The 14,717-nt window shown below is 43.7% G+C and overlaps 1 protein-coding gene across 2 annotated transcripts in view; it reads right to left on the reverse strand.

Annotated features, from left to right (window-relative positions):
- WDFY4 (WDFY family member 4) overlaps positions 1-14,717 on the reverse strand; it is a 746,928-nt gene that overhangs the window by 650,494 nt on the left and 81,717 nt on the right. For both annotated transcript variants that reach the window (XM_029609624.1, XM_029609625.1), the window contains one exon: positions 12,443-12,895. In XM_029609624.1, the coding sequence (XP_029465484.1) occupies positions 12,443-12,895 (453 nt within the window). The remainder of the gene's footprint in view (positions 1-12,442; positions 12,896-14,717) is intronic.

Consider the following 14,717-nt stretch of genomic DNA (forward strand, 5'->3'; position numbering starts at 1 on the left):
TGGATATTGCTGAAAATTGGATGAAAAACATTATTTTGGCTGCAGTACAAGGACTAACCAAAAGGTGGCAGTATTCTAGCATTAAAATAGATGATACTGACCCCTTGTAACAACTGTGGGCCTTCACAGAAAGATCAATAACATGAGTTCTCAAGAAATCAGTCTTGTAAGAAAAAAAAAGCACCTCATAAGAATTGCTCTGCAATTCTTTCCTTAATTGTTGGTTAAATAAAAATGAGAAGAACTATGGTGCAGGAAGAGGGAGGCAGAGCTTTACTGCTTGATCATTTTTACAAAAATATATGAGAAAGGGATAGGAAGGAGAATCCAAAGATACCAAGGGAGTAATGTGAAGAGAAGGAATAAAAAGAAAAAGATAAATGAATAAATAAGAGATTACATGGCAGATAAAGCGGAATGAGAGGAAGGATGAATGAGACTGGAGAAAGGGATACATTGCACTGCAGGAGAACTGAGAATAGAGTGATAGAGGAAAATGGAGGAGGGGGAGAGAATTAATGGACAACAAAGAATAGACAGAATGAAAATGGAGATGAGAAATGATGAGAAAAGAAGAGAAGCAATTGTATGGCAAGGAAGGAGGGGAGAGAGAGAAAAGAAGAGATAGGATTGGAAGGAAAAAAAGGTAGACCAGGCAGCATAGGCAGTTTAGCAGATACTACCTGCTTCTTTTTAATAGGGATGCACAGAGAAGTATTTTTGTTTTAGTTGATCCATTCATTTTGTAGGGCATCTCCATTTACTTCATTAGTTTCAAACAAAAATAATCTGTTTGATCATTTTATTTGTTCATTCCTTTCCCATTATAATCAATGTGGGAAACAATGCAGCCTAGTTTGGTCTCCCAAATTGGGATTTTCTAATCATTTCTAATGAAACTGATGGGTAGACAACATCAGAAGGGTAAGGGCATGCCAACAAAATAAGGTTATATCAAAATGCCACCAAAAGAGGTATAAAGAGCCCAAGGACTCGCAGTGAGGCAAACAGATACCAGCACTGGCAGGAGATCTCCAAGGCACTGTCAGAGGAGCAAAACAGCAGCAACACTGGCCAGATGAACCCAAGGCTATAAAAGTGGGACAAACAACAGTGACATGAACCCTCCCCCCCCCCCTCAAGGTTGCACGAGAGTGGCAAAGTGACACAAGTGTGGCATGAATAGCTCAAAGCACCTAGAGAGGCAGAAAACTCCCCATGGCAGTGAAAGAGGGTAAAAGCAACTGAAAAGTGGCATGAAGACCCCAAAGCATCATGAGAGGCACAAAGCAGCCACCCAGAGTGGCTAGAACACAAACAGGCTTCAAAAAAGGGGCAAAAGACACCAACCAAATTGGTAGAAAGCCCTAGGCAAGGAGAAGCCAGAAGAAATCCCTGGAAGAGGCCTGGTGTTATTTCTGAAGAAGCTGGCTGTTTGGGTTTGGAGTTGGTCTTCACTGGAGGTTAAGATACTACTGACTAGAGCAGTGGTTCTCAAACTTTTTCCCATTGTGACAAACCTTCGGACAATGCTAATATCTGTGTCACAGATGGCAGAAATAAAAAAATAAAGTCCCCGTATTACTTTTATTGTCAAGAATAACACAAGGGAACAATAAGAGTACTCTCTCTGAACAGAATTTATATAAATAATAAATCTCCCATACCAGAACAGCACCAACTTCCAGCACTCAAACAGTAACCACCTTACCTAACAAAAGGCAACACTGAAAATATTACACCAGGCCTTAAAACTCATGAACTCCTTTTAAAAAAATGGAACAAGCTAGGCTGCCACAGAGCCCTACCCAGAAACTAAATGCACTTCAATTACATGTGCAGAACCTCACTTAACAAAGAATAAAGAGACTATAAAGATTAAATTAGAAACATGTAGACAAAAACTGAACTGGGAACTGCAACAAGCCAGAGACTCTGTATGCAGTGCAACAAAGGAAAAAGAGAAATCACCAGTCCTCATAAAATAAAGCAAGAAAAAGAGAAATCACCAGTCCTCATAAAATAAAGCAAGAAATATAAAATCAATAGCAGTAAAACCATACTAATAAAAAGAACGGATTATTTTAAACAGCTAATGAATGGAATATCCAATAATTAAAAAGTCATATTAAAAAGTTCTAGACATCAACTAAATATTTCAAAACAGTAGACACAAAGACCCAATAATTAAAAATAATAAGGATAAAAAAATACTCTACTCTCTATTCCTGTAAACGTTCAATTTACAGGTGCCCTGAGATTGTTGTGAATTAGGAGAAGGAGGGGAATTGTTTGCAACTTTCTCCTCTCAGCCACACAGAAACTCTCTCTCTCACACAGCTCTCAATCACACACATACACAGGCTCTCTCTTTCACTTACATAGGCTCTCAATCACTCAATTTCACACATGATCTCACCCTCTCTCTCTCTTTCTCTTACACACCAGGCCCTAAATCATACATCCACATGCTCTCTCTCACTTACATATACAAGTTCTTCAATCACAATTACATTCATGCTGTTTCTCACACACCCAGGATCACAATCACACACCCAGGATCACAATCATACACACAGGCTCTCAATCACTCATTTACATATACAGGCTGTCTCACACACAGACACACGATCTCAAACACATATGCTCGTTCACTCACTCCCTCTCTCTCCCTCCACCAAACAACTAGCAGCAATAACAGCCTCCTCCTCTTCCAGCCCTTGTGGCCTTAAGAAAGGAGTCCCATCAGCCACGGAGGATGACGATGTTCTTCTTTTTACTCTGAGCTGTGCTGCTCTTCTTCGAGCCGAGGCTGCGCACAATTTACCTAGCATGGTCGCTTCTTCCTGCGCACACAGCCGCTGCATTCCACTTCCTCTTCTGGGCCATGGGAGGCGGGAAGAAGAGACCATGCTGGTGCCACTGAATCCAGCTCTCCTGCTAAGTTCTGCCCAAGCTATCAGCATTTTAAGCCCAGGCGGAGGAAGAGTTCCCATTTCATTGGAGCAGGGGAAGCAGCTGAGCCAGCAGGGGACCGGGAAACCTGTGTGTGTCCCAGTCCTTTGGAATACACTTCCATTGAGTAGTTACTGCAGCAGTACTAAAAGTTTTTCTAAAAACAGACAAAAGCGTATCTGTTTCGGGAAGCTGTTAATTAAAGCTTTTAATTAAAGTTACTACTTTTGGGGGAATTATTTGGAAGTTTCTATTGTTTGTATGTTATCCTGTTTTAAATTGTGAATATTATTTTGTGAACCACCCAGAACATTTTTTAGTAATTGGACAGGGTAAAAATATCTATAAATAAATAAAATAAATAAGGTGGTATATCGGGGCAAGGTAGGTAGGTAGAATAGCAGTAGGAACCCTAAAGTGGTATATCTGGGACATAGCAGGTATGCAGAGCGGTAGCAGCAAGATCACTAAGGTGGTACATGAGGGGCTTGGCGGGTGGGCAGAGTGGCAGAAAGACCTCTAAGGTGGTACATCTGGGGCATAGCAAGTAGGCAGAACAGCACAGGACCTTTAAGATGTTTTTGATTGTCTTGCCACTTAAATGAAAATTCTGGAAACCCAAGAAAAGGCAGATTGATTTTTCAAAAAGATCAGTTTTTCCATCAGCTATGCCATTAGCCTTGAGTGATTAGAGCTTATGATGTCCCCTGCCACTGAGAAGACACATTCACTGGGCACACTGGTTAGTGGGCAACAAAGATAATGCTAAGGCATCTTGGCTATGTCAGGGCAGACTGCAGACTTTTGTGCCCAATATGCCAGCACTACCTGAATCCATGTTCTTGATGGGCTCTGCAAAATAGTGTGTCAAAGAAATTTGTGCTGGGTCACCTTTGCTGGAGTTGGCGAGGATCTCTTGCCAGTTGCTTTAGCTATCACATGTATCAGCTACCAGCATTTTTCATTAATGTGAGACACTGGGACTGTAGGGTGAGACTCCCTTACAACCGTGGATCACAAAGTGTAGCATGTATGTATTGTTTTGCGTGAAAGGTTTCAGTCTCTCTTGTTTCTGCTGCTAAAAGGAGTCCAGAAACTGCAACACCTCTGTTTGTATTCCTTGTTGTTCATGGAAGCTCACTAATTTTTCCTGCAGAATATTTAATATAGAGATGAAACTCAGAACCTCTGTGGTATTCTTGAATGACTTCAGGATTTTTTATCAACTGAGAAATGAATCATAATGCCCCATGGGGAGATCCCCACCTATATCATGAAGGGGTGTCTGCTGCTCCACTAAACTCTGCAGTAAAATATAGGTGGAATTCCAATGAGTGCCATCATCTTGAATAAGATGCTTGTGAGGCATCCCAAATACTTCTTGATTCTCATGAAGACGCTGCCTTCCCTTTACAGTTAAATGGAAATGCCTTGCTATTTTCCTGCACCTTTCTATCAGGGCCTTCAGCATACCCATGGGCCTTGGACACCAGCCCCAGGGCATACCTTACTGCCAGGTATAGGAATTGTATAAAACAACAGATACCTCTGGCACTTCCAGGTTAAAGCACTTTAGCTTTAACCCGTATTCTTCTACTGTATTATTTTATAATTACTACCGCCTTTACCTTCTTTCCAGCTATTTAAGCTTCCAAGTTCTTTACTCCTTGTTGAATGTAACGTTGCCTTATTCACCTCTATTGTTTAATTACTTTAGTTGTCGCTTCAGTTATACCCTTGTTCAATGTAAACCGATCCGATATGGTTATTACTATGAAGGTCGGTATAAAAAAGTGTTAAATAAATAAATAAATACCGTGAAAGCCTCCATCTTCTATTTTCTTTAACTTATTTAACTTTAACTTTTCTGTCATAAGTAAACCTGCCTGAAGACTCCTTCCTCTCCAGCCTAGCTACCAATCTTTCTTATGGCTGATAGAATATTAAATGAGGTATGGCAGCTATTCATCAATCAGCTGTGCCGCAAAGTCCATCTTCACCCTGAAGCTCCATTCCCACTAGAGCTGCTGTCTGCCCCTGCCTCAACCAGGTCTCACCAGTGTGCTGCCAGGGAGAGAGAATCATGCATAGCCTTCATGGTAGTCCATATATTACTGGTAAAATTCATGCTACTCCCCTCTATCTTAGCCAAATGCACCTGTATGCAACTGTGGCACTGGTTGTACAGGGAGGGGTTGACCTTCATAAAAAATGTAGTCCTGGAGGGCACTTTATAATTGGGGGCTGATACACACAGCAGACTCTTAAAGCCCACGATCTCCTCTACTTGCAGGGGCTGGTCATTCAGTGCAAATCATTTCCCCAATGCTCCTAGTTACTACTTTAGATGCTGTCTGCCTCTTGCCCAGGACAGTGCTATGGAACACCACCTCATTTTCTCTATGGTGGTTTGCCACTGTAGACACATGGCAGGCAGCTGCTGGCTGCCATCTGACTGCTGGAAGGAACCGTGGGATCAGCTTGGGAAATTATCTTCCCCTTTTCAACCCCTTTCCTCTGGCTTTTACTTTGACTTGCAGAAGAGATCCCCAGACAGTACTACTACCCTCCCCTGATGCCAAGTCTATGGGTTGCTGTTCTGTAAGTGATGCATACCAGCATTTGTTAGATGTTCCACTTTCTTCCCTTGCCTAACATCTATACTGCAGTAAATACACTGAGCAAATACACTGCAGGTTCTCCCTCACTTTAATGTTCCTCCAGATCATGGATGTCTTTCACAATCTCTTTCCCACATCTTTGGGGGCTGATGCTGGTTCTGGAGTTGAAGTTGAGGATGGACCCAGAGGTCTCATGCTCTTTACCTGCACTGTATTTGCTGGGGGTGGTTAAGATGCTATTGCCTACTCCTCCCAAAATTTTTTCACTATTAGCTCTTCAAGTTCTGACTCAGGGAATCCCAGACAAGATACTTCCTCAGAATCCGCTGTTGAAAATACTGCCTCCTTTACCTTAGACTTCTTTACCTTAGTTTGACATCCGAACTACGTTTATAAAGCCTACAATATCTATGTTAACAATCACAGGAACCTTTTGAAAACTCTGTTCAACATCGAAACTTTGTAAACTGTTGTGATGGCGAAACCGAACGATGGTATATACAACTCAATAAATAAATAAAATAAATAGAAGCAATAACCAATAGAGAGGAACATGCCACTGGTTTTGGCTGTTACAATTATGCTCCTCCAGTCCAGTCCCTGCCCTGCTGTTCTCTGCCTTGGATGGCACTCCCACCTTTCCCTATGCTCCAAAACAAGATAGATAGCAATAGACAGTGGTGGCATAAGTTCTTCAAATTTGAACTGCTTCTGCCTTGAGCTGCCAGTGATTTCTACTCCTGCCATTCTACAGTTTAAAAAGTCTGACAGTTTCAGGGCAGGAGTAGTGCCTTTTTTTAAAATTATTGCTACTAGAGGTAGACTGGGCTGGATCTGTACCACTTCCTCCGCTCCAGCCAAAGTTGACAAACCTTTTCATGATAATAGAAATTGTCAAAGTACACTGCCTATTTGGGGTTTGGATATTATAAATTAATTTATTTATTGATACTGTAATTGTACCCTCACTTACAATACCACTCACTATCTGTCACACATACACGCATATACAGTGCATATGTGCTGCGCTGTGCTGTGTGTACTGTTGACTGACTCCACACAGAAAAAAAGTGTAGTTAAACAATAAACAGAACAAAAACATCTAGCAACCTGATAAGACTCTTCTTCTCTTCAGTCCATCAGCGTGCTTCTGTCACCTCACCACCCTGAGACAAAAGTTCCCCAGTACTGCTACAATCTCCAAAGTCTCATTCCCCACTGAGAACAAATATCAAAATCAGCAGCAGTGCACTACCTCTGTATTACTGGTACAGTGAAACCACTGCAGCAGAGAGAAGATGAAAAGCAGCCCTTTACCAGTGCCAAATCTAAAAGTTTCTAAGCTTTTATTTAAAATCTGTGAGAGCTTCTATAAACAGTTAGAGAGAAAATACAGGCTGCTTCTTGAACATGCTCAGACTTTACAGTGAGAGTCAGTCAGCATTATTTGATCCAGATAGCAACTTTAGGCTATTTAAAAATGCTATACAATGATTTATGCACTCTGTGGTTTCCTTGCCAACTTGTCCTGCCTTGGCTCTGGTTTTTACTCAACACTATGAAATTTCTTGCCAGAGGATGTGGTGAAAGATATTAGTGTAGTTGCATTTAAAAAAGGTTTGGACAAATTCCTGGAGGAAAAGTCCATTAACCATTATTAAGGCAGAGTTGCAGAAATCCACTGCATATTCATGGGATAAGCAGCATGGAATCTATCTACCCCTTGGGATCCTGCCAGCTACTTGTGACCTGGCTTGGCCACTGTTTTATTGCGGGCTGGACCAGGACCAAGATGTGGTACATCGAGGACTGGAACTAGGCAGGCTCAGTCCTCCACTGGGCCTGCATGAACAGGTGAGCCCCAGCAACGCAATGCTGGTCTCAAGAGTAGCCCTCCAGCCACTATGTAGCCCTTCTGGACCTGCCACTTGGGAATGAGTGCGAGAGGCCAGACGGAGGCTGAGGGCAGGATCAAGACGAGATGTGAACTCAGGAACTTGGAAGACGAGGACGAGGACTCGAGGAACTTGGAAGCCTCAGACAAGGACTTGAGGAGCTTGGAAGACTCAGATGAGGATTCGAGAACTTGGAAGACTCAGACAAGGATTCCGGATTGAGGCACTAGTACAAGGTGAATACTGCACCACAGTGCGCCGTTCACAGCTGCCCATGGCTTGTCAAGGACACACCAGAAGCAAAGCAGACTCCAGACAAGAAGGTGAAGACTTGGAACTGGAAACATGATGAAGATTCAGGAGAGGCCTGCACTGAGGCGCACCCTACACAACCGCCCGTGGCTGGTCGCAGACCACGTTGAAGCAGAGCAGGCTCTGGCTTGAGTCTAGGGCATGGATGGAAGCAGGAACAAGGAACTCCAAAGACCAGGAATGGGATTCAAGACTCAGAATTCAAGGATTCAGTAACAGACTTCGGCATTAAAAGCAAGGGCCTTCCGGAGACTTGCGCTGCAGATGTGAAGACAGGCCTTGTGCCATGAAGTGCCCTACACAGCCCCCCATGGCCTGGTCATGGACCACGATGGTAGCACGCTAGGAAAGCTGGATGAGCAAGAAACCAAGAAGCAGGACAAAGAGCCGGAGACGGGAACATCAGGACCAGGACTGGAACATCAGAAACATGGAACATCAGGAAACCGAAGAGACAACGAAGGAGCTCCAATGAAGAACAGGACCAGAAACATTCACAGGAGACCAGGAACATCAAACATGAAGACCATCAAGACAGGTGGAGACCATGGAGAACCCTGCATGGTGAAGGAAGCACAGTCCACTGTTTGGATCCATGCGAAGGCCCCAAGGAATGGAAGATGAACCCTTTTATAGGGCTAGACAAGGCAAGGACTAATGAGGTCATCTGTTGGGACCGCGGGGCTTTTCACGCCACTGGCCCTTTAAATATTGTTCTGAGGCGCTTGTGCATGCCTAGAGGGCCTGGGACAGGCAGGATCGGGGAGACCACGTCGGTGGCATTCCAACCATGGGAGGATGAAAAGAAGAAGCGTCCCGATAGCGGCTTCCATGCTGCGAAGAAGCTGGAGGCCATGGCGGTGGCACTCCCGCCGCGTGAAGAGGCATCCTGGCAGCGGCTTCCATGCCACGAAGAACGGCAGCGGCCCCTCCTGCTGCATACAGCGGCATTGAGCCACACGGGAGCGGCAGCGGTGGTCAGGGGCAGCATAGGCTGTGAAGAAGAAGAGTCCTGCAGCAGCATCGGGCCAGGAAGGTGGTCGGGCACCAGCGTGGAAGGTAAGAGGATGCTCGTGGGATGGGCTCAGCTAGCGGCATCGTAAAATGTTTCAAACAGGATACTGGGCTTGATGGACCTTTGGCCTGACCCAATGTGGCAAGTATTATGTTCTTATGTAAGGCTGTGAGATCACACATACAGGAGTTGGTAGCTATAATTACCAGTTGTATATTTTGCTCAGGTGTACACAGCCATAGACTTCAATGGATGATAAGACTTGAATGGGAAAAAAACAAATAAGAAATATTTTTGCTTTCATTTGTGGGACCCCTCTATTTGTTTTGGAGTCTACAAATGAAACAAATAAAGGCTCACTTCTTGTGTTTTACCCATTCATTTAAAAAAATCCACATCCTTAATGCACAATATCTTTGTAAACAATACTGATGAAGGGTGATGAAGGAAAAGATTTTCTTTTTGCAGATGACACTAAGATCTGGACAAATATGAAAGAGGAGAGAGAATGAGACATAATCTAAGAAAATTTGAAGAGAGGTCAAAGGTTTGGCAGCTAGGATTCAATTCTAAGAAGCATAGAATCATACATTTTGGGTGCAGAAATCCAGAGAAGATGTACCGGGTGGGGAGTGGCAGTTGACTGATGTGCATGGACAGGGAGAGACTTCAATGTGATAATGTCTGATGAGCTGAAGGCAGTGAAGCAATGTGAAAAGGCAGTAACTAAGGCCAAAGGGATTCTGGGCTGCATAGAAAGCAGCATAACCAGCAGGAAAAAGGAGGTATAAATGCCCCTGTACACGTCATTGATGAGGCCTCACCTGAAGTACTGTGTTTAATTCTGGAGACTGTATCTCAAAAAGGATAGACACAAGATGGAAAAGATACAGAAAGAGACAACCAAAATGGTGTGGGGTTTGCAAGAAAAGACTTATGAGATGAGACTGAAGGACCTAAATATATATACCTTGGAGGCATGGAGAGACAGGGGAGATATGATACAGACCTTTAAACACCTAAAAGTTGCATAAGAATCAAAACTTTTTCGATGGAAACAAAGATATAGAACTAGAGGTCATGATATGAAACTCCAAGAGAATATTTATTTTATTTCGTATTTATATGCCACCATATCCACAGTTCAATGCAGCTTACAAAGAGCCATTCATAATAAAACAACTAAAATAATGTAAAATAAACCAGAATATATATTTATAATAACTTATATCCCACCCAATTACCAGACAGCTCTTCTGGGCAGTTCACATTCTAACAAACATAATATAAAACAAACGTAATAAATGTAATAAAACAATAAAACAACTCAATTAAAAGCTTCCTAGAACAAGTATGTCTTAACCAGTTGTTTGTTTATATAGCCCCTGAAGCAGCCCACATTGTATGGGCGAAACTCGGCCTGAGTTGGGCATTGGTTTTTATCTTTTAATTAAAGTATTTTCTGACACCGATCTAATTTTGTTATGCTTCCAATGGGATCGTTGACTTACTAACAATCTGATACTATTACTGGTGTGAGCTGAGCATTTATTTATGTTGCATCCGGCCAGTCGCATTCTGGTCCCACACCTGGTTGCCCTCACCTTCTCCGAAGACATGGCTGTCTGCCGCAAAGCCTCAGCATGCCGCGCCAAGCCGCTCTGCAGGCAAAAGTGGGCTTAGGCGCGTGCAACTCCACCCACCATAAAGGGACCGTGGCAGGAAAATGGGCCTGACGCCTTCTAGTGACGTCAGGAGGCAGGCCATATATCAGGCCCATGCTGACTTCTCCCAGATGCCTCAGCAATAGGTCCTCCTTGTTCCTGCTGTCCAGCCTGCTCCTTTGTGACTTGGGTGTTGCCTTGCCTTGCCTGGCCTCAGAGTGCTTCTGGATTCACTGCCTGCCTTGACCATGGATTGGATCTCGGCTGCTTCATTGGATTTTCTGCTCGCTGCCTGCCCTGATCTCGGACTGTTCTCTGGACTTGCTGATCACTGCCTGCCCTGATCTCGGACTGCTTTCTGGACTCGCTGCTCCGCCTGCTCCGACCATGGACCACCTCCTGCCCGTCTCTGCAGAACCTGGCCTTGTAGTTCACGAAGGGTCTCCTCAGCGGCCAGCACAGCCAGCCAATGGTGAGGACCTGCAATGACCCCCCACTTCAGCACAAGGGTCCACACATGCAACAATTTACAAGCTATGATAGTACAGAGTCCTAGAGCTTTCCTGATTTCTACCCAGAATGACCCTTATTCAGGTGGCAAATGAAAGGCTTTTCTATATAGGAGGGTCTTCACCTGTTTTTTTAAAGTCTTAATAATGATTCTGTCCATAATGTAGAGAGGAGCTGGTTCCACCAGGTAGTACCCATTACATAAAGGGGACTTTCCCTTGACTCTGCCAGCCTGGCAAAACGATGACTCGGTATATCAAGATTCGAACAATGTCTGGAAATATTTTTTCATGGAAAGGGTGTTTGATGCATGGAATGCCCTCCAGAAGAGGTGAAGAAGACAAGAACAGTAATGGACTTCAAAGGGATGTGGACTAAACACCAACGGGCGGAATTTAAATGCCCTGCTCGCGTAAATCCGCCCAGATTTACACGAGCTGGGCCCTCGCGCGCCGGCACGCCTATTTTGCATAGGCCACCGCCGCCACGCACAGAGCCCCAGGACGCGCGTAAGTCCCGGGGGTTTTTTAAGGGGGCGTGTCGGGGGCGGGGTCGAATGATGTGGCGTATTGGGGGCGGGGCGTGGCGTTTCGGGGGCGGAACATGGCGTGGCGTATCTTATAAAATCCAGCGTACTTTTGTTTGTGCCTGCTGCGCAAACAAAAGTATGCGATCGCGCTCTTTTTTAAAATTTACCCCCAAGGATCTCTAGTGGCTAAGGGATAGAAATGAAGAGAAGGAGAAACCCATGTTAACTTCAGTTATTTCTACATGCACAGCACGGCTAAACAAGTTATTGAGAAGACTGGATAGATCACTTGCTCTTTTTCTGCCATCGATTATTATATTACTATGTTATTATGTTTTAATAGATAGACAGTGGATGTGGAAATAGTTGATTTCATTATTATGCCCATTTCCATATTTTTTTACTTAGACAAAGTAATAGCATTTACCATAGTTTTCTACCAGCACTAAAGGGCATATGTAATACGGGTTTTTCCCCATTTTGCATATTAGTACATAGGTTGGCATTTACAATGCATGGTAAATCTCTTAACCACACTTTAAGTCATTGGCCTCTTTGTATCACCACAAAGGACTGGAGTATGTGGAGACTTCTCTTCTACATAAATGATAATAAATAATACAACATAATAAATAAATAAATACATAAGATGAAAAAAAGGGGAATGTTTAGCATCCATGCCAATAAAAGAAAAGGATAAGGTTTTATATTAACCTTTTCTTTAGTAAATAGCAAAATTATGGACCTAATTCCATTTTACCCCATACCATAGAATGGGAAAAAATACCTTATTGACTCAGTCCTTTAGAAATAATGCACAATTCATAACAAGTCCTATGTGATTTCCCAATCCAGTGACAGCTACCCTTTTGAACTGAACCCCTTTTGAAGAAACACTGAACTACAATAACTATCAGATTTGAAAGGAATCAGCAAATTACCTGATTTCCTGAGTAACTTGGCTTGTTTCCGTAAGTGGGCAAGAAGCATTCCCAAGAGTCCAGAGTCTCTAAAGATATCATTGAAGAGTTCATCCCTCCTGGTGATGCTTTGTATGCACTCCAGTGCTATCACTGTGCAGGGCCAGGAGCAGTTCTCCTTTATCAAAACCTGAAGCTTTTTCAGAATTTCATGAGGGATGTAAGACAACTCGAAGACCACATACTCAATCAACTGGAAAAATTGAAGCTGAACAGGATGTGGTTTCAGGTGAATGACCTCAACAAATTGTGAGATGGGCTGCAGTGTCCATTCTAGGAGAAAGAAATTCATCTTGTCTAATGCCCAGATTGTTTTGATAGTGGATAACATTTTTCTGCACAGATATACATCATTGGTTTTCTCAAATACGGACTGCAACACCTGAAATACCTGTAGATTTTTTACAGTAGTTTCTGAAAAAAAAATTAAAAAATATCAGTATAATTGTTATTTAGAATAGAACAGAGAATAAGATATTTCTACTATTTTTTTAGTTTAAAATATTTAAAAGAAACATTCTCTCTCAAACATTCTTTCAGTCTCTCAATTGTATACGTCCTTCTCCAGTCTAATGACATTTACAGAACTATGTACTTAAATGCAGTAATGTGTTGACGATGTAATAATGGGATTTACCTTGGCATAAACATTTCACTCTAAGTATTAATCATTTATTGTAGCAAAAGTTATTGCACCCTATAAATGAGAATGTTGAGGTGGGAGAGATGGAAAAGACTGATCTCTTATTTTTCCATCGCTTCTTCCCACTCCTCTTCCTATATCTAACTCCTCTACCTCATTCATCATCCTCTTTCTCCTTCCTCCAATAACTCACCACAATTTTATAGGAGAGCAAGTGGCCATGATGTTCAAGTTTTTTATATTTGTCCAATGCGGGAAAGTGCATCCCTGGTTATAAGCTGCTGTTACTTGGTCCAGTTAACACTCATTTTATTATTGGCAGTACAGATTTAGCCTTGGTAGGTAAGATACTGCACAGTAGGGGTGTGCATTCGGATTGACCGCATTAGTGAAACGCAACTCTTTTTTTTTTTTTACTTAAAAAATTGATTCGACATAAACGATCGGATTTCCCACATATCGAACATAGATATGTTCGATATGTGGGAACTTTTGGCCAGCTTGGGGGGGTCAGGAGGCCCCCCCAAGCTGGCCAAAAGTTCTTTTTGGGCCGAACGAGCCGTCCGGCGCGAACTCGCCGGGAATCACGTGACGCCGCGTCACTCGACGTGCCACCGACGTCACATGCTTCTCGCCAAGGATTGCAGAAATGACGTCCTCACTCCTCGCTCGATCACCAGGGAGTTGTGGTAAGTCTGGGGGGGGGATTAAGGAGGGTGAGGGGGTTTAAATTTTTTTTTTGCACATATGTACATATACCCAACTCATTGGATTTTTTTTATGTCCATATTGGCCGCAAGTGGGACCCCCTTTCGGACATAAAAAATATGAACATAAAATTTTGCTCTGCACATCCCTACTGCACAGTGTTTTTGTATATCATTAGCTAAGGGGCGGATTTTAAAAGCCCTGTGCGCCAGCGCGCCTATTTTGCATAGGCCGCCGGCGCGCACAGAGCCCCGGCACGTGCGTAAGTCCCGGGGCTTTCTAAAAGGGGCGGGGAGGGGGCGTGTCGGGGGCGTTCCCGAAACGACGCTGTGTTTCGGGGGCAGGCCTGGGGGCGTGGTGCCGGCCCGGGGGCGTGGTCGAGGCCTCCGGACCAGCCCCTGGGTCGGGTGACGGCGCGCCAGCAGCCCGCTGGCGCGCGCAGATTTACATCTGCTTTTAGCAGGCGTAAATCTGCCAACAAAGGTAAGGGGGGGTTTAGATAGGGCCGGGGGGGTGGGTTAGGGAGGGGAAGGTGGGGGAGGGCGAAGGAAAGTTCCCGGAGGGAACAGGCAGCGCGCGCTGGGCTCGGCGCGCACAGGTTGCACAAATGTACACCCCCTTTCACGCGCTGACCCCGGATTTTATAAGCTACGCGCGTATCTTATAAAATCCAGCGTACTTTTGTTTGCACCTGGTGCGCGAACAAAAGTACGCGATTGCGCAATTTTTTAAAATCTACCCCTCAGTGCATGTGGTGATACTGGTCACTTTTTGCAATGGGATATTTTAGACTTAGTTGCCTGCAGGACATTTCCCAGTTTACCATAATTTAGTATAACAGATCCTTTTGAGTCTTATTCAGTAAAGAATTTTTCCATAGATAAA

The sequence above is a fragment of the Rhinatrema bivittatum genome, chromosome 7 (genome assembly GCF_901001135.1).
Source record: "Rhinatrema bivittatum chromosome 7, aRhiBiv1.1, whole genome shotgun sequence".
Lineage (NCBI taxonomy): Eukaryota > Metazoa > Chordata > Amphibia > Gymnophiona > Rhinatrematidae > Rhinatrema > Rhinatrema bivittatum.